At 44.6% G+C, this 27,488-nt stretch overlaps 1 protein-coding gene across 3 annotated transcripts in view; it reads left to right on the top strand.

The window, feature by feature from the left end:
• The window catches only part of sfswap (splicing factor SWAP), a 73,396-nt gene extending 53,359 nt beyond the window's left edge, over window positions 1-20,037 (top strand). For all 3 annotated transcript variants that reach the window (XM_060050081.1, XM_060050080.1, XM_060050082.1), the window contains exons 15-19: window positions 4,022-4,365; window positions 10,016-10,150; window positions 10,885-11,028; window positions 13,145-13,217; window positions 19,452-20,037. In XM_060050081.1, the coding sequence (XP_059906064.1) occupies window positions 4,022-4,365; window positions 10,016-10,150; window positions 10,885-11,028; window positions 13,145-13,217; window positions 19,452-19,514 (759 nt within the window). In that variant the 3' untranslated portion in view covers window positions 19,515-20,037. The remainder of the gene's footprint in view (window positions 1-4,021; window positions 4,366-10,015; window positions 10,151-10,884; window positions 11,029-13,144; window positions 13,218-19,451) is intronic.
• The last annotated feature ends 7,451 nt before the right edge of the window (window positions 20,038-27,488 follow it).

Here is a 27,488-nt window from a genome sequence, read left to right as displayed (position 1 = left end):
CTGGTATTTATTGCAGACTCTCGTCTTTTTAAAATGTAGCTCTGAACTCAATGGGTCCAGAATCCGCTAAGCCACTACTGTGTTGAACAACGGGGCCCGGATCAGCCTTCTTATCTGATACCGGAGAAATGTTCAACTCCTTCTCTCCCTTATCTTTGCACTTATGCGTCAAGCACTATTAGGAATTGTGGTGTCCAAAGGTATATACAGTACATTTTCTCAGTGTCCGGGAGCGACATGGTAATGTCCGTCCCTGAGAAGGTGACCCCTTTAGCAGAACACTCTCACACACATCGAGCCAATCTTTATACGCTTGGACAAGCGCTGTTTTTTTTTCTTTCATTTTTTCTTTTTTTTGTTCTCCTCTGTCAATTATTCCACATCTCACACTCAACCATTTCTGTATCACTGCTTCGCCTTCCTGTCTCCTTGGCACACAGGTTGGTTTAATGATTAACTAGCCACCTTTCTCTGTCTTTCTAATCTAATGGCTCTGAGGAGCAGATGTTTGTCATTCTTAGAAGCGAGGTCCCATTCAACCTTCACCCCCTTCCCACCCTTCCAATTCTCCCTCTTTATTCTTAAATTGTTCTCTTAGAATATTCCTATTAAGTAATTTGGGAAAGACATTTTTTCCAAAGGTGACCAGCAGTGTGAATAGAGACACAGAATCAAGAAGTAGGTGGAGGGTTTAGGCGTCTTGCAAAAGGGTTCCAACAGGCTGGGGATCGAATCCACGTACCTTTCTGCTGGGTGTCGGGTACTCCAGCACTTCCACCACTCCTCCTTAGTACTTCTCCTCTTTCGCCAACCTTTCGTGGTAAGAGATGCACGCCTCTGGTTCAGACGTCTGTGTCGGCCGAGTGGTGGCTAACCATATTCTCAAATGTCAGCCCTATTTTCAACCTTAACCTTCCCAGTTGACTCAGGGCCTCCCTCGGTCTTGCCGTGTGCTCACTGTATCAATGTACACTTCGTAGGAGGAGACTGTGTGGAATATATGGTGATGATATTTGATCTCTGTTTCCCTGGGTTCAGTTTGGACAGATGTGTGGTATGAGCAATTCTTTCAAGTGGTCTGTTTAACTTTCTTCAAAATTGTTGAACTTTGAAATTCCCTGACGCGCCAATGCCCTTTATCCAGCTTACATTGCTGCTGCGCATCATTTATTTGTGAGGTGCATATTGAACAACAAATAAACATCAAGTTTTATCCGGGATAGAGAACAGGGATGATTCACACAGGGATGTGTCAATAAAGTGCAATCTCGTCATAGTTCGCCTATCTCTGTAGCCATCCGACTGTCAGCAGGAATCTGAACATAATTGAGTGTTATTAGCTCCTGATGATTTGGCAGAAAGTCGGAATGGTACGGATGGGATTTTTCTTTTCGCTGTTGAAGCATGTCACCCTGGTGTGCGGTCCAGCGCACCCGGATCGCAGACGTATATAAGGCACAGTCATGCTCCGGGACAGTATTGAATATGTATGCAGTTATACCCTTGAACTCCACTCGTTCCCTGAGTGAGTTCTCATTAAATGATTAAAACAACTACGGTTCGATTGAGGGCAGGTCGCAGGCTGCTGGAGCTCCGGGAGAACTGCAGCTCATGCAGAGACTTCCATAACAGCATGGAGCAGGGGCATCTGGTTTTAACTGGGGTGTCCCCCCCCCAAAGCTACGGTACCCTTTTGTGGATCACAAAAAGCAAGATCTGCAAAATAGCGGCTCCTATGCAGCTGGTATTCATGGAGGGCTATGTGCTATAGGTGTTCACATAAACCTTTTGTTCGCTGAGGGACTGGGATGGCTGTGTGGGCACCAGGGTCTAAAGACGACAGCGTTGTGGGCCTATTTTCAGACCAGAAGAGAGGCTTTTAATAATAATAGTGGAGACAGCCAGAGTAGGAAAGTGATGTAGAATTGTTATTTTATGTATTTTCTCCCCATTTTTTCACATACAATACAAAGCATGACCACATCTGGGTCTTTTCAAATCCTTATTTTCCAAAAGTCTGTTTTTTGCATATATAAAAAAAACTATCTGTCTCTGGTCCCTACTATACAGAGCAACCAGTTAGAAGGAGCATCTGTACTGAGTGTGTGTTTGTGTGATGGATTATTAAGTGTTAGCTACTCAACTATACTGTATTTAACTACTACTACAAAACAATTAAGTGCAGATTTGTGAAGTCTGGTGATTATTGACCCATAACCTCAATGTGATGATGATAAACGTCATTTCAACACATGTTGTTATGTGTTTAAGTAGTTGTAGTAGGAGAACAGGTTTCACTTATTCTTACCATCTGAAAATGTGCTCTAAAGGCAGATCTATGTTGATGCTAGCCGTTCTTGATCTGACTACCCTTTGATCATCCTCATCGTCCCCGCTCTCTCTCTCTCTCTCTCTCGCGCTCTCTTGTTCTCGCTCTCTTGCGCTCTTTCATCTCGTTCGTCTCAACCCAGGTCAAAAGAGAGAGAGAGGTTGATGAAGGAATCTGTAGAAGGAATGAAATGGGTGAAAAGTGAGCCGCAGTCTTGCTTTGAAAAATGGCTTTTTATTAGTTACGTTCCTTCAGTAACTTTCTGCTGAGTGGAACCACTTTTGCGGTCACGCACACACGCCTACGTTCGTACTGTGAATATGTTAATGTCTAAAAAAAGAGCCATTCCAGGCACACTGTGCTGAACCACATTAACCTGCATTAAAGCCCTCCCCACTGTCACATCTTGGAAAATAAGGCCTCATCTCAACCAGACACAACCAGACACAACCTGGCCAAATGAAAGACAGTCGACAATGACATAGAATCCTTTCTGTGATCAAGTGCGCTCCAAAGTGAAAGTGAAAGCCTAGACACAACACTGACCACGTGATGCCCTGTTCATGAGTGTCTCCAGGCCTCTGCAAGCAGAGTTCAAAATAAGGCATTTGTTTATTGGCTGACGATGACTGAAGAAGATCTTCGTAGACAGCTATGTTGTTGTACGGTATAACCGAACGTGGCTCCTTTCAGAGCCACACAAAGCCGTGTACCTGGCCCTCTAGGGGTGCAGAGCTTTGTACTAAGGACACTCGGGGCTCCGGGGGCTGGGCAGCGGGGAGGGGGTAGCCACGCTCGGCCACGATCCTCCACACCAGAGAGATTAAGGCGCGGCCCCCCTCTCATGTGTTCCCAGCTGCTGGCCGACAAAGGGCCACTTTAAAGGAGGCACACTGGGGTGATTACCAGAAGTGCTCCGGGGCTCATCCCCGGAACCGTGGCCCCCAAACCCCTGTGCTGTGTCTCTAGGACTGTCTTTTGTTCTGCAGAACCTTTACTTATTCGCTTGATTCGAACATGTAGAAAAAAATGAGGACCAAAAAAATAATATATATGTATATATATATATACCGGTATATATACCTATTCTTATACACTCTCTAGTAGTAGTGCCATTTCAGCTTAGGAAAAGAGATACTAAAATCTAGAAAAAAAAGAATCTATAAATCTATAAATTCTTATAGACTATCTCGTAGTAGTGCCATTTCATCTTAGAAAAAAAGAAAAAAGTTTCACTTTCTTTCCTTTTAGTTTGAGATGACCTAATGCAAGCAACGAAACCGGACTGGTGGGCCTATTGAAAGCCAAGGACTTAGACATTTCTTAGAGGTCTGTGTCCAGATCCTTCTTCAAAACCACCTCACAGCCCAGGCACCTTAACACAGCAGAGATAGAGGCCAGCAGCATCAGTTGAGGCAGCCCTCCAGATATTGACTTCCTGCAGACGTCCACACAGCTGGGAATTGGAGGCGCTGTCCTTGTTGTGAGAAAGATGGGCTCTGATTGGTTCCATCAGTCGAGGAGTTGTTGTTTTTCTCTATTGTTTTTCCCTGCTTTTGTCGGGCTTCAACTCGCACCATCCAAAGTCCTCAAGGTGGCTCTCACTCTGCTATCACCATCATCTCGGGGGTTGCAGTATGTTTTCTCTCTCTCCCACGCTCGCTCCTGATTGGTTCCTCCTGTCCTCTCCAGGTCAAACCGCAGCTCTCGGTCATGGCGTGCCCCCCGCCCGCCCCCACCTCCTCTTCCTCCTCCTCCTCTGTGGCTCCTGCGTACCTCCAGGACCAAAGGGCCCCCGTGGAGCACCAGGGGGCCCACAGATCCAGGGAGGGGACCACCACCACCGCCGCCACCTCCTCCTCGGCCCACTCTCACTCCCACTCCCGCTCCCACACCACCTCCAGGGGGGCGGAGCCGGAGCGCAGCAAAGGGCGGGACAAGGACAAGAAGAAGAAGAAGCACAAGAAGAGGTCCAGGTCAAGGTCGAAGACCAGACACGCCCTCCCCAGCGCCTACAGGAGAACCAGGAGGTCCAGGTAGGCTCACGGCCACAACACACACACTTCAATTCTAACTCTTTAGTCGTATTACATTTGAACTCGACATTCTCACTGATAATTGACTGGCAACTGATGATCTTGATTATGGCAAAAAAGCATTAACCTCACAATTTAAATGGTTCCATACAAATGCCGACTCGGAATGGAGAATCCCGAACCACTTTGAATTTCTTGCCCGTCCTTTGGAAATGAATCCCCAATCAGTTCAGTTCATCAGTTCATCAGCCATTTACTGGGCATTTTACCAGCCCTGTAAATAAATAAACGGTTTAGAGTTTATCACTGCAGATAGGACTCGATTTCTTAACTGTTTGCTCTATTTGAAGGGTTATATGTAGTTAATAAACGTCCAGACTCTTAAGCAACATCATTTCCACCCCATATTTTGCAAATGTTGAATTGTCTTCTCCTTGAAAAGCAAGCCAATTTGTTATTGGGTGTGTGCGTGTGCATCAGTTCATATTACTTGGGCCCTCTGGCCTCCCCTGTAGCTTGGCCTGCTTGAGGATGTCAGTTTGACGATCGTTAACGTGTTACTTATTGTCTGCGAACCAAAGCCTTCGATTTAATAGGACAGATTATGGAGCGCCTTTAGAAAACGTAATGGTTCCTCATTTAGAGCTATTTAATTGGTTCCTGTTGCGTTGCATCTTCAGTGTCATACCTGTCTGACGAACTGTCTAATGGAGATTTTGTGTTTGTGTATGTGTTCTCCTTTAAATCTATTTTGTTTTTGCTTCTGCCAGGCAACGAATGGAATATCCAAGGAGTGGTTTTTGCTGCTCATTAGCAGCAATGATCAGTCCTTATGTATCCCCCTGCAAATCTCTCTCGCTCTCTCGCTCTCTCTCTCTCTCTGTGTGTGTCATCTCTCTGTAGCATCTCTTCACGTCCCTCCCAAGCACCTTAAATATCAATAATCCGCAGAGAGTCCTGGGAGACTTTGTTTTCCCAAAACAGCTGACTCCCAACCAGAGAAAGTAGCTGTTGCAATGTTTACATTCTATTCACATACACACACTTCAATATGCCAAACCGTTGCGCTGATAATTAGCAACTGGCAATCAGACAAATATGCCAGCTGATGTTTAATTAGCTCAGCCATCTCGAGATGGCTGCTTATGTGGAACAGTTTGTTGAATCCGCTATCAATAAAATTTGAGCCCGGCCCTACGCAACATATTGCATTGCTCTGATTAGTTATTGGCCCGTTCAACTATGTCTAGAGGCATTTTGGGGTGCGTCCGTTGATAAAGCCGCTTGGAAATTGAAAATAAACCGAGAGGTTCCCGACTAAAACACAATTGGTCTGGAAATACAAACCCTCAAACCCTTCATCTTCAACCAAACATAGCAGACCTTATCTTATAAAGCTACAAATCGTGTGTGTGTGTGTGTGTGTGTGTGTGTGTGTGTGTGTGTGTCTTTCAATTTCATCGCCATTCTCTCAGACTGACACAATAATTGTAATTCGAAATTAATAACTTGGACTATTGTCCAGCCGGATGGTATCTGAATCTGATCCGTTGTAAAACTTATTATCACCCTTCTCGTGTGACATTCATCAAATTATGCAGTCGATGGTAAATCGATGTTACTTTGTAAATGCTGAACCTTATTTGGAATTTCTGCCACTTTCACAAGCTTAGTCTGTTGGCTTCGACCAAATAAGAATTGCATTAATTCTGAGGGGTGTACAAAGGAAAAAAAGCTGCAAGCATTTGTACCTTTTACTCGGCAGGCACCCGTCTGTTGTGAACATAAATCCCTTCTCCTCCAGTTTATGCTGAATGATGTTGAAGACAGTGTTGGGTTTGTGGGTTTAATTCAGCACATTCTGTATCTGCTCATCGTCCCACAACACCTAGTGACGTGTACGTCAGTTCTGTGTCCTTCTGTTAACATGACGTTTGATTGTAAATCCTGTTTCCACACTATGCGACTTAAGATACGTAAAGGTATGATGTGTAATAGGGTTGGGCGATCGTCTACAAGCTTCCATCGTCCGATTGCGCCCCCTAGCGATCGTCAATAGTCGATCTGATGCGGGTGGGCGGGGGTTGTAAATATCACTGTTTCATGTAACGCCAGATGCAACTACGGGTACTCCTTTCTACTACTTTCAGTTGGTTTCATTGAAGCCGTCTGGTCAACCTCTGACAATTCAACACATCGTAGCTAATTCATTTTTCCCCTGTTTACCTTTGTTCAAACCATTGAACAAATCTACACACCTGTATCTTCAATAATATCTAAACTTTCTATAGCTTTTATAATTTTTTCTGAATCACAGTTTTGGACACTGATCGGAATAGAATTCCATGCGGAATAGAAGAGGTGGTGTAGTCTGCTTAATCGACACGTGTACACTTATTCCGATTGGTTTGGGGTGGGTACGGCTACTTTTTAACTTAGAGAGATGGCATCAGCAGCTGTAGTAGTTTGCAATTGGTCCGTCTGTGCTTTTATGCACACCGAACTAGACCGCTGTCAAGGGAAGTGGATTTTGGCCTGATTCACGTCTTTCTTGGCACTCCGCAAGTAGTCTGGTAAATTATCAACCCCAGCGTGTCCGGTTGCTAAAAGACGTCAACGTCTTTGGCAGACTATTTCTCTGCTGATCAACACTATGATGGTAATTGTAAAAACAGCACACCACAGCGCTGTTTTTCCGGCAAAAAATAAGAATAATAAAAAAAAAAAAAAAGCTTTTCCATCAACAACTTGAGACGATCGACGATGTGATCCATCTATCGTCGACATTCGATAGAAACGACCATCAGCCCATCCCCAATGTGTAACATTAAACACATACAAATATTTTACAATGAATTTCAAACGAGAAATAGCTAGTTTTGATCGAGGAAGTGCTATGTTCGATTTGGTATGGTTGCATGGGAATGGCGTGTTATCCCCTTAGCCCCCTCATTTCTGTGAAACGCGTGAAAACAGTAATCCAGTAGATCAATCATTTATTGATTTAACTGAAATTACATATTGTACCTTTTTTAATGGAATAATTCACTCTAAAATACATTTCTATCAATTATGGGTTCAAACGTTATATGACATAGTTCCTAAAAGTAGAAGAGTTAAATTAAAACGTTCAGATTATTTGGAATCAAACCGAACCAGGGTTAAAAAACAGCCCAAATGTTCTTGTGACCGCTCCATCTTTAGACTCTTGATTCATTCTGTTCATATTTAAATCTCTGTGAACATTGTACCACAATAAATGGCACGCAAAGGTCCTTTTTAATAAACCTCATTAGCTTTCCTCTGTGCATATGGCTGCCATCGTGTCCCAAGGCCATTCATTTCCATGAGAACATTTTTACATCGAGCTTTTATTTTCTTCTTAACGCACAGAGGGAGGCCAATCAGAAAGGGATTAAGTGGGTTGGCAGCGTGCCGGGCCGCGTCGTTCTCTTGTTTAATGTCTCCGTTTGAAATGCAAATGCGGGCGTGGCCGTGCTTAAAATCGGCGGGATGATCTCCATCGTAAACAACTGAAACAACTGGGGCACGGCGAACGAGTGTGTGATTGCTTCGTGAGCGTTCAAACGGATCTCTGCATGCGATGCAGCCGGATCAAAGTTTGATTTCCACTTTAGATCTTCGTATGACAAGGAAAAGGTCATGAACTCTTATAAAGAAATTAAAGTGTTCTCAGAGGGGGAATAAAGGCCTGGGGCTTAAAAAATTCAGGCAAAGGTTTCATAGGAGGGGGGGGGGTGGTCGAAGCTGTCAAAACGCACGGGACAGTCTCTTCAGCAAGGGTGTGCATCCTCATCCTCATCGTCATCCGCTTATCCGGGGTCGGGTCGCGGGGGGAGCAGCTCAAGCCGGGGGGCCCAGGATTCCCTTTCCCGGGCCACATTGACCAGCTCTGACGGGGGGATCCCGAGGCGTTCCCAGGCCATCATTGAGATATAATCTCTCCACCTAGTCCTGGGTCTTCCCCGAGGTCTCCTCCCCACTGGACGTGCCTGAAACACCTCCCAAGGGAGGCGCCCAGTGGGCATCCTTGCCAGATGCCCGAACCACCTCAGCTGACTCCTTTCTAAGTAAAGGAGCAGCGGCTCTAATCCGAGTTCCTCACGGATGGCTGAGCTTCTCACCCTATCCCTAAGGGAGACGCCAGCCACCCTTCTGAGAAAACTCATCTCGGCCGCTTGTACCCGCGATCTCGTCCTTTCGGTCATCACCCAACCAAGGGTGTGCAGTCAATGGAAAACTATGCCGCCATCAGTCAGATAGCGAGGCGGACCCCCTCGTATTCTCCAAAGAACTTCCCCCAAGCTTAGCAGCTCTCTGCAATTTAGTCGTACACTAGGTGGGACCCAAACCCGACGAATTGTCTTCACCACGGTGGGTGTGGTGGGAGTGCGAGTCGGATGAAGTTTGGAGGAACGAAGCTTGGCTCTGAGGGAAAGAGTTCAGGGAGGAGAGGGAGACAATGAAGCCCTAAGGTGGAATGCAGGTCTCTATGGTAGCAGCTCCAGCTCTATAGTAGTGGGGGGGGGTATTCCAGTCACGTGTTTGACTTGCTTCCCATAGGTATTCAGTTGGATCCCCTGTGTATGCAGTGTACCTGTAGGCATCCTCGGGCGAGAACACCCAAATGCGGCCCAGGAAATCACTTCATGCCAGACATGGAACCCCCAGAATTAATATCCAGGGTTAGAAACATGAGACATTGACGAAATACTCAAAATCCCCATTTCAATGCCAATGGTCTGTGTGATACCTCGGTTCAGGAGGAGTCCTGATGACCTGGTTTCACTTTCAAACTGCATTAGTGTTCGCCTAGCTCTCATGTCACCGTTATTCAGAGTGATTTATTACATAAAGAACCACGTTTGTGTTATTACAAGAAGCCTTATATAATAAAAGAAGATTATTGTGCATAATGTATGAGGGGAAAATAGGCTCTATGATGAAGCTTAATTTTGTTGTGGTAATGGCATCTATATTTTAGTTCCCTTTACAGTGTAGCTGTTCGGTTCTGTGCTAGATTGTTGGCTTGGTCAAACAATATTTCAACCGATTTGGCATATCTGGCTTAAAATCCGCTTCACCTCCCATCAAATACCTGCTCAGAGTTCACTTGGACTCTGCATAGCCTCCCTCCTCGCCTCCCACCACCCCTCCTCCTCCCTTACTCCCCTAAATACATCCCGCTTACGCACTTATTGTATGTCCTGACACTTGATGGACGACCTCATTGCATGTTGTACTTCCTGGCACACACCGAAATAGTTCTTAGCATCTTAGCTTAGCTTTCTTTGTTGCACACAGGGAATGAGTTAACCTCGAAATTGTAAGGGCTTGTCACCTGTTTCTAAGCACATCCACCCGAGAGCGATATATTGTTGTTTCTATTTCTTCTGGCAAATGTACTTTTGCAAGTCGCTTTGGATAATAGCGTCCGCTAAAGGCCCTAAATGTAAATGTAAAGAAAGTATACTGCAGAAAGTGAATTTTTCGTAAACAGCGTGTCCCCTGTGTTGTAGTCTGATTAATGTGCGCGTTCACTCAACCGAGCGTGGGTGTTGGATGAGTGACTGGGCGGGCGGCTGTGATGTGATCATGTTATTTAGTCAACGTCTGTGTGTGGCGGCAGGTCCCGGTCGCCGGGCAGAAGGGACCGCAGGGCCCCCTCGGCGGAGAGGAGACACGAGGAGAGGGAGAGGGAGCACCACCACCACCACCACCACCACCACCACCAGCAGCACCGCAGGGGCCCGGCCAGATCCAGGTACCGCTCCCGGGGCCCCAGCACGCCCACGACGGGACCCACGGCCCGTGATGTCGCCGTCATCGAATCGGTGATGTCATCGTACCGCCAAAGGGCCGATGCTGACCACCAGGACGGTGATGTCACTGTGCTGATGACGTCGTCGCGCCGGTGATGTCACCGCGCTGACGAGTTCACCACGCCGGTGATGTCACGGTGCTGATGATGTCACCGCAGCGATGATGTCATCACGCCAACTTATGTGGCTGCACCGATTGCAGCTATGAATCCGATCCTGGCCAAAGTGTGTTGACCTTGGATCAGAACAAAGCACTGATTTAATATTCATTGCATCTTAGGGTGTAGTAATGCGTGGCGTTTGACATTGTAAAGCCACCGATCATTTGCTGATCACAGCATGAGAGGTGTTTCTCCTGGCCGCTGATCAGACAAAACAAGCACATTATTCACTTTCAGCTCTGCTGGCTCGGATTTAGTCGACGGGGGAAAAAATATAATTATTCATATAGGTCAATTCTAAGTTGCAGCCATAAAAGGATCTTCTCCATGGGGAATATCACTTAGATCTAAACTTGATATGCGCTGGCTGGAATCTCATACTGATTAACTAGGACCAAGATACTCTGGTGTATCAACTCTGTCTATATGAATGTCAAGGATATCTATTTTGTTACAATGTACTTATGAACGTGTTTTGTAAAATGTATATAAACAGTGGTGATGTCTTGTCCTAGGTCCCCTCCCGAGAAGAGAAAGTCCTCTCTTCGGTCCTCGGGAGCTGTGCCTCAGAGCGCAAGCTCCGCCTTCTCCCCCTCATTCTCACCCCCCGCAGCTCACTCACCCTCGGCTAGCCCCGCCTCCAGCCTGGGCCAATCAAGGTACGCACCCGTCAACCAATCACATTGCGTTTCAAAGTGTGGGTAGTTTACATCTTTCCCTTTGCCATATAAGACAACATTATAAGACATTATAGTTTATTTCGCAACAGCCAGGCTAATATAAAATTATATTTAAACACTGAAATTAAAAATGGTAGATATGTTTGGGCAGTGGATGAGGCTGTTGTTTCTCTGCTAAATGCTACTCTTTAAAGATATTTAGCAACAGCCAGAGGACAATATCCAGACTCTTGTCCTACCATCTCTCCTAGGGATGGGCACGGTTATTTGAATATTCGATTATTCCAACTGACGTGGGTCTTCGACTTTAGCTGTAGCAGCTTTTATTTTTTTTGCCTAAAGTTAATTAAATAGATTCATTAGCTATATTAATTACATATTGTTCATTAAACGTGCATACTAATGCAATTTAATACTTGGAATACTTGGCTATACCGGCAACCTCCGTTCCAGTGGAGAGAGTCTTTTCCACGGCGGGCTTGATTGTAAATCGCCTCTGCACCCGCCTATCCCCCGAGCACGTAGATATGCTCATTTTTTTAAACAAGAATGAGTGATGCAGTAGGTGCGCTTATGTGTTATGTTAACTGGAAATGTTTTAGACATACTGTATTTCCGTCTTACACATGATATATTTTTGTTGATATTCTGTTATATGCGCATCATGCATAATGCGAGGCAACCATTGCGCTGCAAGTTGAGTTCAGTTGATATCCCAGCCCACCAGTACTTATTCTTTTTGCTGTTGTGCTTCAGTTACTTGAATCTATTCAGTTTGTGCATTAAATGTACTTTAATATAATTTCAGTTTGTGCCTTAAGTATGCAATACTGTTCAATTCATATTCTTGTCAAAACTGATGGTTTTGTTTCAACTCGTTTAGATTCAGCATACTGATTTTGAGTGTTCTTTTCCTTTTAAATAATAATAGATAAATTGAACAAATTGGATTTGATTTCCTTATTTATTTGACTTAAAGATGGAATAGTTATTCTACTTCATTTAAGAATGCTTGATTCTGATTGGCTGGGAGGGGTGCATTAATCCGGCATATTGCCCGCTGACTTGTCGGTTCTACTTGCTACTGACTGAGCACAGTAGATCAATACGCCGCTTGTATCGTTTTCTATCACATACATTTCCAACATGAGGTCCGTTGTAAAAATAAACCAAGGAGTGCATGTTTGATCGATCGTCATTAAAGCTGACTTGATACGAATGTAACAACTACGTTGTTAAACTAGTGAGATCAGATCCAGCCTTGTGTGGTTGCTATAGAAACGCGTTACCTACAGTTGAGCTAACGTTATTCACCGTAGTTCTAAAGGGAACTACTTTTCGAGGGAGATGAAATTAAACAGAGCATACATTTAATAAGCATGCAATACGAATAAGAAAAAGGCTAATTATTAAAGTATATGAATTGTTTTATTATGTTGGCCGGCGCGAAGTAGAATAAACTGAATAATCACCTGAAGGCAGGGCAATAAACAGTTTGATATGCCCGGCTCGTGGACGGCTTACCGCCCGAGACGAACCGGGCATATCAAACTGTTTATTGCCCGGCCTCTCGGTGATTATTCCTTACTTAGTTAAGGCCAGATCACGGAAGAACTTCAGGCTACATTATGAGTGTGCTACACTTTTTTTCCTTTTTTTTTGTAGTTCGGTTAACCTGTTACTCAAAAAATAATAATCGAATATTCGAATATTGTTATGCCTTCAAATGCCCATCCCTGATCTCTCAACCCTAACTCTCTCTCTCTCTCTCTCTCTCTCTCTCTCTCTCTCTCTCTCTCTCTCTCTCTCTCTCTCTCTCTCTCTCTCTCTCTCTCTCTCTCTCTCTCTCTCCTCTCTCTCCTCTCTCTCTCTCTCTCTCTCTCTCTCTCTCTCTCTCTCTCTCTCTCTCTCCTCTCTCTCTCTCTCTCTCTCTCTCTCTCTCTCTCTCTCTCTCTCTCTCTCTCTCTGCCTCCTATCTGATGCAAGCCCCCTCTCTCTCCATCTGGAACGGGTTCTGCATCACTCAGCAGAAACCATGAATTCTGCACAAAGCTAACGCAACTCGTTCCCTGTGTCTCTCGTCCCCCCACCCCAGGGCTGCGTCTCAGGAGAAAGAGAGTGCTGTGTCTTCGTCCATAGTGTCCTCCGTTCAGGCCAAAATCACTCAGGTATTTGCACTTGATTTTCCATCTCCTCAATATCTTGCCTGATTGCCGTTTGACCGTGGCGCTGCGACCCAACAGCCAGAGCTACCCAGCGTGGCTGCTATGCATGATGACACTGCACCACCACTCCAATGCTTACATGCTATATTCCCCCGTGTGCACACACACGCACACACACACCTGCACGTACGGTATTTGATGGAATTCTGCTGCTTCCTTGGCCCGGTCTCGCTTGTTATTGAGATGTTAAATCTCATCGGTTTAATATAGGTTAAATAAAAATACAATAAATGATGAATGCATACGCATAGACAGAGGCCCGTACGCTCAAGAACGTATCACACCCTAACACAAACATACACAAACACACATTCATTTCTGTGGTGGAACCACATTTGTTTTGCTTGGGGATCCCTCTCCCAAACTTCTCTTCTCTTTTTGCAATCTGAAGCACCTCTCTCCCCCCCTCCTACCCTCCCATCCCCAGTGTTGTGTTCAATCCGTTCTCCCCTCAGTTCGGAGCCAATGTTCCCACCGCCCCCACAGTACTCCACTTCACCGCAGGGGTTTGTGTGTTCGCCCGGGCTTTGGCAGTGTTGGGGTGGAGCCAGCCTCACACTACCCCTTTTGAATTCCCAATGCCCAAAGATCTCCATCTCTGTTTCATCCGAGCAAAACGTCACAATTAATTGATAAACGTTACAAATTCGAAAAAAAAACATCAATACAGCATATTCTGTGGGTACTCATGTTAAAATAAAAGAAACGTTGCATCTCAGCATTTGCTTTCATCTAGTTTTTCGTTCACAGTAGGCGGGCGTGGTAGATAGAAAATCAATCGTCTGTTAATCACAATGAATAATCGTCAGCACAACATAGGGCCAAATAATCCCATAAGAATTTCTTGTCTTAATCATGCAGCCTCAAATTCTGCCCTCACTTCAATGATACCTCCTTCCGTCGCACTTGATCTGTATCCCGTTCCTAATGCGTGCGTTTGTGGCCCTCTTTATCTGCATCCTGGATATATCGGTGTTCTGTCTTTATCATGTCCAGCCCTTTCATCCCCTCCTGATAAGAGGCGGCGAGGTCATTGTTGATGCAGAGCAGGTCGAGGACACGCTGCCTTTATGCTGATTCCGAGGCTCCAGTGTTGAACACTCACTCAAACAGCATATTTTGTGTCTGCGCGGGGTGTTGATGCCGGTATACACTGATTGTTTAGCAACGTGTTTATGCATTCATTAGCATCGTCTTACAGCGGGTGGCGTCTCTGCGTTCCATTGCAACACTTAACACAGCGATAGCTCTCACACCACAGGATCCAGAATAATGGCTCATGGCGAGACGGAGTCATTCAAAGAAACTATGGAAAACTAGATGTACTTTACGCTCTATGGCAGCACCCCGACGGTTTGAGGACTTAGTAACACCATAGTCTATAGCGCTCTGTGCCCACGGCCATGTCAGGGAAAGACTATGAACCTATAAGCAATGCACTGGAAGCTCAAAGCAAACTCCCTGTCGTCTTGTTTTGTTTCCGGCTTGAACGATGTGATCGGGGTCTACACTATTCCTATCTTCCACTCCACACTAATGTTCTGGTTTTGAGGGCTGAATGGGGAGCCACAGGCACCAGAATAGAGGGAGCCGTTTGTCTGTGATGAAGGGCAGGTATTGCAGGGCCTGAGTGAACAACCCCAGGCTCTTTCAGCCCCGCTTTGGTGGAGTTCCAGGCTGGAGCTCCGGTCACTGAGGCTGGGGTGTGTGGAAGGGACTGAGTACTGGTGTAGAGCAGTGGGATTAGTGGTTCCAATATATATGGATTATACACACAAACCCACTCGCATATATATACAAATACACAAAAAATATATATATATGTGTGTGTGTGTGTGTGTATATATGTGTATGTATATATATATTATAGATGTGTATATATGTGTATATATGTGTATATATGTATATATGTGTATATATATGTATATATATTATATGTGTATATATGTATATATGTGTATATATATGTATATATGTGTATATATGTATGTATGTATGTATGTATGTATGTATGTATGTATGTATGTATGTATGTATGTATGTATGTATGTATGTGTGTGTGTGTGTGTGTGTGTGTGTGTGTATATATATATATATATGTGTGTGTGTGTGTGTGTGTGTGTGTGTGTGTGTGTGTGTGTGTGTGTGTGTGTGTGTGTGTGTGTGTGTGTGTGTGTGTGTGTGTGTGTGTGTGTGTGTGTGTGTGTGTGTGTGTGTGTGTGTGTGTGTGTGTGTGTGTATGTATATATGTGTGCACTGTGTGTGTATATGTATATATATATATATATGTAACCCCATCCACAATGTCTGTGTACGCATACATATGAATCCAAAACGGCTTGATAGTGGTCACAGTGGTCATTTCAACAATTTTTGTACTTTGTTGTACTTTGTCAGTGCTTATGCATAGTATTCTCTGACCATTCTTTACACAAAGAGAACGTGTAAAACCCCATCCAGAGCCTTGTACAACAACTTGGTCATCCTGACCCTGTGAGAGTAAATGCCTGACCTGTTTGACGTCGTACTTTCCTCATCCAAACGGAGAGGCCGTTCTGGTTGCCGTTAACAGCGGAGGCGCCCAGGCGTGGCCACATCAAGCTCCTCATCAGCAGCTCTCCGCCTTGCTCGGCTCGCCATCGCGCCGTGTGATCAGAGCGCCACTGTGTTGGTTAGCTGAGCGTTAATAGGTGTTTGTACGGGTCGTTGGGGGGGGGGGTCCCGGCTCATAAAGCCGGCCGCTGGCTCCACGCACCGCCTTCGCTCCACCAGCCTGGGGGCCTCACACTCGGCCGCCTCTTTGGCATTTGTCTCGTGCTAATTAGGAGTTTAATCAACGTCTTCCCCTTCTCGTCTTTTTTTTATCAAGTTTGTTTCCCCGTTGCCAAGCTTGTGAAACGGCTTGGGCCGCACAGAGCGAGGCTGCGCTGTCTGTCGGAGAGCATTGTCTGCCCAACTTTGTGCGTTCCCGTGGAGGAGTTCTGACAGCGCCGATGCTAATTAGCATGCCGGATTCACACAGGTCAACTGGATGTCTGACGGGTCTAATAGAGCACATCTGAAAGCCTTAAATTGGATGCTTGTTTATTTATTTATTTATTTGTGTGTTTGTCACACCAGTGTCTTTCTTTGTTATTCTGTCATGGACTTAAAATTATTATTATAAAATGATGTATTATAGATGATTATCATTCTTGGTTATGTGTGTAACTATAATCGATTATCGAAGAAATAAATAAAAGAGCAACAGGTGTAATTGGAATATTGATAATCATCACCGCTCTGTGCTGATTTGCTGAACTGCATTTTTGTTCTAGTTCGAAGAAATGTGTCTAAAAAGTAAAGGTTCTTATCTATTTAGAGTGTGACCTCTGGGCCAGATCCCTGAAGTCTGCAGCCATGCTGTTGGCACCCTTGCTCTAATGCGTGGATCCAGTGGGATTGAGAAAGGATGTGTTTCTGTTGAACACTGAGAGGTTCCAAGGCTGCAAACCGAGGCTTAACGAATTCAGATTCTCCCCAGCCTAAGAGCTCTTAATCCAGCCGTGGACACGCTGGCCAGCCTAACTTTATAGCAGCCAGCCGAGCAGGTAGAAGCTGCATGGAGAGAGCCAGTTAGATAATCTGACCGCCTCTCTCTGGCACTTCTGTCCCTTCGACTCTCCTACTTTCTGTCACTTTGTCTCAGGCCTGGCTGCTCTCTCTCTCTCTCTCTCTCTCTCTCTCTGTCTCTGTCTCTGTCTCTCTGTCTCTGTCTCTCTGTCTCTGTCTCTCTGTCTCTGTCTCTGTCTCTCTCTCTCTGTGTTTAGTATTTCTTTAAGCTTGCGCGGTCTGTCTATTAATAGAGGTGTGCGTCCGTTTCCTTGTGTGGTGTTGCTCATAAACCACAGTGTTCTACAGTCACTGTGTGTGTGTGTGTGTGTTTCTTCAAACTTGTGTCTCTTTTCTTCCTCTATTCAAGCTCGCATTGATGTACCACACACACACACACACACTCTCGCCCTAATCTGTATTCATATGCGAGCACTTCTCCACTAATTCCAGCCTTGGTCCTCTCTCTCTTCCCTGTCTGCCCTCTAATTACATTTCCAGAGTCCAGGCCCAGAACTTTCCTGCCATTTTCTTTCATTCACCGTCGCCACACATACCCCAATCCCCCGCACACACAAACACACACACCCCAAGCACACACACACACCCCAAGCACACACACACACACACTCGCTTATGTCACATTTTGTTTTCTTTATCTGAGATGAGTTTTATAGCTTTATGTCTCTGTCTCTCTCCTTATGTTTGTCTATATCTCTCTGTCTCTCTCCCCCCCCCCTCTGTCTTTGTGTCTCCGGCCTGGTCAGTCATCATCTCGTGGGCTCTCCTTTCAGCTTGTCATAGTTTATTTTTCTGTTTCCTTAAAATATTTGTTATTATTACTAGTGGTGATGTTCTCACCATGTGCTCTACTTAGTTTTTATGCCATCATTTTAAGAAAATGGCATCTCTTATTCTAATTAGTATTCCACCTTGCCGTATATCATTGTGTCCTATCTTTCATTAGTAACTTTATTTGGGAAGGACATTGCTTAAAAGTTTCTTTTGATTCGACCAATGATTCACTTTAGCATCTAGCCTGGATCGATGATGCTGTACGAGCCGAGCAGTGTGCCCTACTTTCTTTAATAAAACCATAGATGGAGAACAATATACGGCTTCGCCAGCTCCGGTGGGGTCAGCGTCTAGCCAGTTTGAAATTGCATCATTGCGGCGATGTCTCTGTTTGTGTGCATTGTACACAACACAACCCTCCGCTTTTTTAGTTTGGTGCAGAAAACCAATCTGGTGTCCTTGTCGTCGGTGCGGCCTGTTCTTGTGCGCGGCTGCCGCACACAAGGTGTTTTCAAGTGTTCCTGTGCTTCATCTCTTTCCAGAGAGCCGTGTCTCTAGAGAGGGGGTAGGGAGGTGATTAGGACAGATCGACCTGTGTTTTCCAACATGTGGGTCGGGGGCCCCACTCGGGGTGACATGTGTTTGGGGTCGTGGGAGGTCGGTGGCTAACGAGCGATGGATATTTCAGAGCATTGTAGATTTTGACAAATGTTGATGGATGAATGTCCCTTACATACAAATAGGGTGCCTAATGATTAGTTGCCCCAGGAAAACTACATTTACATTACATTTGGTCATTTAGCAGACACTTTAATCGAAAGTGACCTACAAGCTAGGCAGAGAACAATCCTAATTGCAGTAGCAACAAACATTTCTATTTCTGATAAGCAAGGTTAAAAAGTGAATAATGAACTTCACTGGGACATTGATATGAGAGCCGGACGCTGATTGTGTTAAAACCACGTGTGGGGAAGCTTATGCATAATAATGTGAAAAGTTAAAACCGCAGTAATTTGCCGATGAAGAAATAAGGCCACCAACCAGTAACGGGTTGGAAACCACCAGACGACAATCTTCTCCAGTCGGTCATGGTTCTCAACCCCATTCACGGGGTCATATCGAATCCCAGTCGATGTTAACATTAGTACGAGCCACTATGATAAAGCTAGCGTAGGAATGGAATTACTTTGGGTTGAATACTTTCAAAATCAAGCTTGCTCTGGCTGTTTCTCTAAATTGCCTGCCCTAGCTTTAACAGGGGGAGGGGGTGGTAACAGGGAGACTCAGCTGGGACGTGGGATGAGACATGGCCCGCAGTGAACGATATTTACATCTCGCCCATCATTTTGAATCAGTTTTCCTGTAACGAGCGTTGTGTCAAGAAGGTCGATAGGTGCTGTTTTACGGCCCTCGTTTCAGCAACTGCTTTGCGGCCGGCTCCTCTTTACGCGTGCTGTATGGGGGCTATTAAAGGGAGGCGTTCAGAGGGATGGACAGAGCAATGTGGGGTGGTACAGCCGTCCCCTGCAGGGCTTTCACTGACTGTCATCATAAGGATGGGCGGTGAATGGGCTGTTAAAATAGTCAGCCACGAAACCAGAATATACGGGAGAAGATAAAACTAGTCTTGTTTCAATGGCAGTCCCTTTTAAGTCTTGAAATATTTGCTGAATATATGGAGTGAATTGTTTTTCCTTATTTTTAAAAGTATTTTTTATTCTTTGAATTTTTCTTTTCTTTATAAATGTTAGCAAAAGATTATTACATTTTCTTTTCTTTTTTGTCTTTCAGGATCTGATGGCCAAAGTGCGTGCGATGCTTGCTGCCTCGAAAACCTTCCAGCCCACTACCTGAAGAGGGAGGGGGTTCGAACGACCAGCCTCCAATAGGAACCCCTTCATCATGATGACATCTGGGGTAACAATTCCCCCCAGCCAATCAGCATGATGCAACCGACTGTCACCGGCAAACCATATCAATTTCTCTCCCTAGCCTTTTTTTTTTTTGAGGCCGCAACAAATAATTGTTGGGACACTGGGTTGTGTGTATCGTTCAGTAAGTAACTAAAGATGGATCATGTGTTCCTGACCTACAGTCAAACACTCACACACCTGTCCAGGGCCAGAAGTTGTCAAACCAGAAAAAGTGTTATGACTTCACAACAGAGCCCCATGGCTGCCAGAGGCCTGCATCTCATCCTTCTGTGAAGGGTTAGTTTGTTTTGTTAATTCTTCCTCCTCCACCTTTTTAACAGTTTTAGTTAGGACTTTATATTGTTCCTCAGCTCCAGTGTGTGGCCTTCTACCTTCTGTTTCCAGAATGAAAGTCGGAGCTCCTTTGTACTGCAAATTGTCAATAAAGTTTGAACTTGAATTTACCACGCAAGTGTTTTACATTCTGTTTAACTTCGGTCTGTGTTTTAAAAGATCATCTCAAAAAGATATGAAATGCAATTCAGAACATGAATTATCTATAATAGAGATAATAACCGATATTAGCTATATTTTGAGCTGGACATCGACACTGAGACTGGAAGGAAACAGTTTGTTAATGCCTTTGCAGAGTGGTGATATATTGTGTATACCTCACAACAACTTTAACTTTTAATCACCAATCAAACTTTTTTGGGGGGGAAAGGGGGGGGGAGCAGGCAGGCCAACCTTGGCCCCAGATGCACACCCCTTTGCCTGGTAATCAATGCCCACTCGTTATGATGAAAGTCTACGTGACTGGTTTGCATGGTTGGCCAGTGGGAATGCATGGGAGAGGGGTTTTAGCCCAGGTTAATATAGCCCATCAACAATAAAGATGAGGTCCCACTGTAAGACAGCCTGTGAAGACAGGGTGTGTCAGTGAAGTCCCAGGCCGTATGTAAATGAGTCTTCTGCCCAGGAGTGAGTTATAAGGCTGAAAGCCTCCATAATACAGAAGCCAGATTACCTGACAAATAAGCCAGACTCCTGGCTTTTTGCAGTGTGAGTTTGCTGCTGTGAGTGTGTGTGACAGCAACGTGAGTTAGGAGACACACACACATACACAATCCTCTCAGGAAGCTCCTGTCTGAACGGAAACAAGACGTATGTGGTTATTGTGTCTCGTTTATGTGCGTCTCTGAGGTGTGTTGTCTGCGATAAGGAAGCACAGTGATGGTCTTCTTCATATTTCAGAGGCTAAATGTCTGAGATCAGCTGGGAATTGTTAAATATGGTTGGTAAGGGAGACTCAATAGAAGAATGCAGTTTGCATACCGTTAGTCACTACTGCAATAATAATCCTGCCTGCAACAAAGTGTTTAGAAAATATAAATCTGCAGAACCGTTTTACCTTGCATAGTTTATTGTTGCAGAAATTATGCCGGGGGTGATTTCTGGCTCACGGCTCACAACACAAAGATGGTTTTCTGCTGTGCTTATGTGTTGGAGTCGTCTTTATTAATGCAATTCTTCTTTCACATGGTGTTCCTGTTGAGAGTCGTCTGCGCCCACAGCCTAAAGGGCTGCGCCTTGCGTCTTCCTGAGGAATACCTCTATGTGTTGCTACTTTAAACGCGCTCTAGGTAAGATTTAAGAGTTATAATTGGAGTGGAATTGGTTACAAATCCCAAAGCCATGCATCAGCTATTAGGGAAGTACACTGTGAACATATTTGTTTGCGTTGCCTTCTCTTGCCCATGTATGAGGTGATCTGGATTTTTTATTGAATACCCTGCTTATTTCTACCAATCAATGCAGCTCATCCCTGATTGGCTGAGGGAATCCATCTTGCCTGCAAATCGCAGCTGTGTGAAATGCAACACTTCAACGGCAGAGAAACTTTTACAAACTTGGCAAGAGGGGATTTTCTCTTTGTTTAGTTTCAAAAACTTGCCCTGTTCTGCTCTGTCTTTACACCTTTCAAATACTACAGCATCTTCAATCCCAATAACACCTCACCTTTGACTGCTATCAGTCAGTGTAGGGTTAGATAACCTCAAAGGGTTTTAGACTTCAAATCCTCAGAGGTCATAGACGACAAGTACCAAAAAGGCAAGCGATATAAGACTGGCTTTTCCTTTCAATCTCAGCTGGTTTCTATGTATTTTCTATATATGTTACCGTAGGCTTAAGGAGACGACCCGAAAAACCATGAAATTGGCATTGATTTATACTGCTAATCCCTATTATATGGATAATAAGAATCCAAGTAATGCTTCAGAACTCCTGAGCATCGTGTGTCTGTCCTTACCTGTGGCAGTTCCCCAGTAGACCAATCATACTCCACCATAATTGTCCACGAAGCACACTCGCTGCCGATGGTGGCGCTTTCAGTGCGTCGTACATTTCTGGAGAACACTAAGCTTTCACAGCCCGGAGGGAAAGGCCTGGATGTTGTTTAAGTAATTGTGGGGATGGTTTCAGAGGGAATGTGAGGAGTAGGTTGGATTTAATAAGCCTTTTGTCTTTGGAGAAAGGGGCTTTTACTGTGTCAAAAAAAAAGAAGATATATATATAAAGTGAAACATTATGTTAAAATATGAACCGCTGTGGGATTAGAGACTTGGCTGCCGCTCTTCCTCCTGTCAAGCTTTTGTTTTGTTTTGTTAAATGGAAAGCATACAGCCGGGGTACAGAATGGAAGGAAACTTGTGAAAAGGTTAAGTGATTCGCTTGAACTCAGACTGACAGTGAGTTTGGCTCTCAGAGGGTTGGGTGGTGAGGTGTTGCGTTCGCCGTGGCCGTGTTTACTGTCTACCGCCAAAATCACTAATCTTATCAGTTATTTGTGCAGATTTGCATTTTATCCAGATTCAGGGTCTATAACTTACAACTTGCTGTATTTTGTCCTATTAAATTGCTGTGACTTTTTAGCACACATATTTTCAACCTTATTTTCCCGTATTGCAGGCAATAATATTCAATCAGGCCTTATTTTATGGGATACCTGAGCCATCGCTAATAACAACACTTGTTCTCCATTATCTTGATTTCAGCTACTTTCCAGTGGACATTTAACCACGATGTGTAAATGTTATGATTAATCCCAATCGCAATAAGTGGCATTAATGGGAATGGTATAAAAACCGCCCTACTCTTTCAGCATCAATATGTTTAGAGCGTGAGACAGTTGCTATCAGTTTGTCCTCCTCTCCCTCTCTGTCACACACTGACACTCTTGACACTCAATAAAGCAGCTGCTATGCTAGAAGGCTAGCTTCTTGCACCTGTTCTCGCTATGTAGCGAACTGTCAAAAACGACAGGCCAATGCACCGCTTCCAGATGCTAATCATGTTTTAAAAGCTGCCATTCATCGCCAAGCTGATGCTGTGTCGTTTGTCTTAATCTAACTTTCAACACTTAAAGTATGAGAGGAAAGAATCCAATTTAAACAGTGTACATTATTGATAATTTCTCACAAGCTTTACAAAAGTATACTCTGAAATGTGACATTTCATGAGTAACACAACAAAATATAAATAAAAGCAGATAAAACACACAAATCACTCTCAAATTAGACAAATGTGTATAACATCTACACACACTCCCTTGATGGAGTCTAAGTAATTTGACCTTAAATGGAAGGTAAAAATTTAACTAAATCCGGAATTAATGCTCAAAGGCAATGTGAGGGACAGGCTAACTAGCCATATGTGTCACATATGGCTTTAGTTATTTCCATGTGCCTTGCTAAGGCATTAGCTGTTGTCCGGACCCCCAGTCGCTGTACGTTGAGTTTCACTCAGTGGGAGTTAACAGGATTAGAATTGCTCTGACTAAGTGAAGATTAATTTTTCACACGTTATTGGCCATGGCAAAAAATGTCAGGAACAATTTTCAAAGAGTTTCATTAAACTCCCTCCCTGCATGTATTTCACAGCTCTTTTCAGCTTTTTCAGCTGCCAATTTTTTCAACTTTACATTTACATTTAGGGCTTTTAGCAGCCGCTTTCATCCAAAGCGACTTACAATAAGTCCATTTGTAAAAAAAGTAAAAAAAATGTAATGCTGTCGGGACAGTAAGGATGTTCATAGCACCAAGTGTAGGGCACTAACAATGGCTAGGTTAACCCATTCCCCATACACAACAAAGCTAGCTAGGATAAGATGCTACATAACTAAGTACTATAGGCAACTTTATTTATAACTAAATAATGACAGACAAAAGTGTGTGCATTAAGTGCCATGACGTACAGTACAACATACAATAGGTAGGAGGGATGGGACAGGGAGGCTATGCAGAGTCCAGGGGAACTCTGAACAGGTGACTCTTGAGTCTTTTGCGGAAGCTGGTGAGCGACTCTGCGGTGCTTCCTTATCTTCCAACGCCCTTTCTGTTCAACATTCAAATGTGGCGTCAGATTTGTTGAAGTGAACTTCCACGGCAGTACAGCCGGCTGCTTCCTGTCTGCTCTTTTATTCCTTTTTAAGTGCACCATTTTAAAACGCAGAGAGTCACGCCAAGTCAAGCCCAACTTATTTATAGCCTTACCGTGTGTTCCATTCCTAGTATATTATGGTATATACATTCAGAGCACTTAACGGCCGATGTTGAAAGGATAGTTTGACGGTATGCCGCTAACAGCAGGCTGTGAAACGTGCTAAAAATAAAGGAAGAGAGAAAAGGTTTGAGTTGCCAGGGACAATGGCCAGGGAGCTCCAGCGAGGAGTTAGAGTGCTTGTGTGATACACAATAATATTGTGGCGAGCAGCACGGTAAAAACGGTTACACAACTCTGGAGTCCCATACACCGCACGACTGCTAGGGTCTTTAATGGCCACATATAGTACACACAGAAACACAACAACTGTCATCGAACCAACTGAACTCCACCACCTCCTAGGTACACCCAAACACTTGAACCCCACGCGTCTCTGCCCCTAGGAGGCCTCTTCCCAGGATCCCTTGCGGCACTCGGGACTGGGATCCATGCCCGTGGTCGCCACGATATTGAATCAATATTTGAAAATATCGGCTTATGAACTTGTTTGACGCAGTGTTTGAAATTATAAGTTAAATCTAGACCTCTAATAGGCCGCAACCGATGTTAACTTAAATACATGTTTTTTAATTAGACTGTGATCTACAGGACTTAAATTAGACTGCTGCGGGGGCTCCTAATCGCACCTGCTGTTCAGGTCTGATCATTTCCGCAATAATTTACCCACACACTTTCTATAAGGGACTCTGCAGCAATAATAATGCAAATCCGTGAGATGGGTTCTGCTGAGCCAACAGCTACAATAGTTATGAAGGCAGGTTGGTCTGAATTTCAGCTTCATCATTCGACTGCGATGTGGCGTTCAAGCATCGTTGCTCAAACCTACAGTCAAACTGAGGAGGATAGTTTCAGAACCCAATTTTATTTGATATCATAACCTTTAATTGACATGCAACGTTTTAATGTTGACAGCGGTACCTTGTTGAAACACAACAAAGACACATATTTATGAAGTTGCAACCTTTTTCCAGAATAATATTCCGATGTTGACGCTGATCAGAACAGCAGCAGCCGCCATCTTTACATCCCATCAACCTAATGCCTCTCCTAAGAGGGCGGGGAGAAAATCCAGCGACAAAATGATGGGTTGAGTGTTGAAACGCAGTCCTGTCCATTAACCGCAATGATTACCCAGTGTATACCCACAGCCGCCAAAGCTCCAATCAAACACACACACACACACACACACGTACACACACACAGTTGCCTCAGGCCATGAGCACACATGGCATGGGTTTGCGTTGTCATAGCTGAGCGCGTGCATTGGGGACCTGAGGAAACGCAGATCTAGGCTTTCTGCAACAACATCACGCAGCAGCCGCGTGGGCAGCAGAACACCCGCCGTCGGGGCTCCCCTTACTGTTGAGAGAGAAAACAGCCATGACGGGTCGGCAGTGAAAATAGGAGCAAAGTGTGAAGGGAGAAGGGCAATGCGACCGCCCTTGGGCTCAGGAAGCCGGTCTGGAGGACCAGACACCAATCTTACACTTGGAGCAGCATTTCTCAGCACTTTTAAGGCAGGATCCACGTGTGTGGAGTCTGCAGGTTACATCTGTCCCGATTTGACTTGAAGGTCTCACTGCAAATTGTCGCTTTGCACGTTGTTTTGTGGAGCGATTGCCAGATGTGGAGAGGGAGGGTTCAATATGGACTTTGCACTTTCATACTTTTTATACCCATGGTTGAAGTAACCACACAGTTTGAGGTGGACATTAAGCAGACGGCAAGAAAGGGTGGAACGCGCTCAGGTTGACCTTGCTTCCCTTTATGGAAACAGCTTCAACACTAGTCACTGAAATACTGCCCAGTCTACGAGAATACAAAGAACCTTACGCATATATATTTAATTCACATTTACATTCAGGGCATTTAGCAGACGCTTTATCCAAAGCGATTTACAATAAGTGCATTTTTCAAAAGAAAGAGAAACAACAATATATCGCTGTCTGTAGAATAAAAATATTCAACGAAACAAGGGCCAAGCACTTGCAATTGTAAGGGTAACCCATACCCTGTTAACAACAGAAATAGCAAGGATGAGATGCTAAATGATGCTAAGTACTATTTTTAAGTGCTAGTTTTAGGCGGACATTAAGCAGACGGCAAGAAAGGGTGGAACCCGCACTGGTTGACCTTGCTTCCCTTTCTGGAAAAAAATTAAAAGTTATTCACTGAAATACTGCCTGGCCCTATGAGAATACAAAGAACCTCGCGCGTATGCACAGAGAAAAGCAGAGGATTTATTTATATTTGGCGAAATATTCAGACCGTGCAGACCACGCTGTTAGAAAAACGTTGAAAAAGCCCAGTTCACGTGTAAGCTTCGTTTTTTTACCGCCAGGTTCACTTTCCTTTGTGTCCCCTGGGCCGCTCTGCCGGCCTGTGTAATCAATCACGATCTATCTTAAGATCCCCTCTTTAGATATGGGCTACAAATAATAGCCACATGCTAACACCTCGCCCCCCTGCTACTAGTGAAGGGACCCTCAGTGTGAAGAGGTGGGGCACCTTGGCCGCGGACGGAGACAGAGTGGCTAATCAGGTCCCGCTTCTCCCTGAGCGTAAACAAACACAATGTGGACGACCTGATAGAGAGAGGGAGGGGGAGAGAGGGAGAGCGAGGTGGCTGTGATTCCACTCTACCGTGTTTCCACAGGTCTTCATTAGAGGTGTTGTTGTGTGTGAGGCCAAGGTGACCGCCGTCAATAGCCATCTAATACTTTCGGCTGAATGGTAGAAGACGCCCCTAACCCCGTAGCAAATACACACATGCACACACACAAGCATGCACGCACCCTCATGCACGCACGCACGCACACACAAGCACACACAGAGAAACATGCAAATGCAGACAGACATATATACACATGCATGCATCCACATGCACGTGCACAGACGTCCACATGCACACAAATTCACAGGCCCACAAACATGCAAACTCAGCTGTGCCCACACACACACACACACAGACACACCTCGCACATACCAATATCAAATGCACACATGCACATACATATTCACATGCACAGACACACACGCCCTCACACTACACAAAGGTGAGGATGTAGAGACAATGCTAATGTTATTGCTGTGGTTAATCTGCTGATTGCTTCCCTGGAAGACACTCCCCAAGCCTCACTGGAAGCAGCTAGATCTGGCCTCCGGATACCCTCCAGAGAAAGGAGGTCAGCTCCTTTCATTTGTCTTGCTGCTGTCTGACAGCCCACAAAGTTTTTAATGGTGTTTCATTATGTAAAAACAAATTGAGCTTGCAAAAGGCTTAAATGCACATTTTAATCTCATTATTTTTTTATGGTTAATAATTGATGCCAATCTTTAAAACACATTATCT

This window comes from Gadus macrocephalus, chromosome 4, assembly GCF_031168955.1.
Source record: "Gadus macrocephalus chromosome 4, ASM3116895v1".
NCBI classification, from domain to species: Eukaryota; Metazoa; Chordata; class Actinopteri; order Gadiformes; family Gadidae; genus Gadus; species Gadus macrocephalus.
Note: the sequence above shows the minus strand (reverse complement) of the source record. Positions and strands in the feature narration are given on the sequence as shown.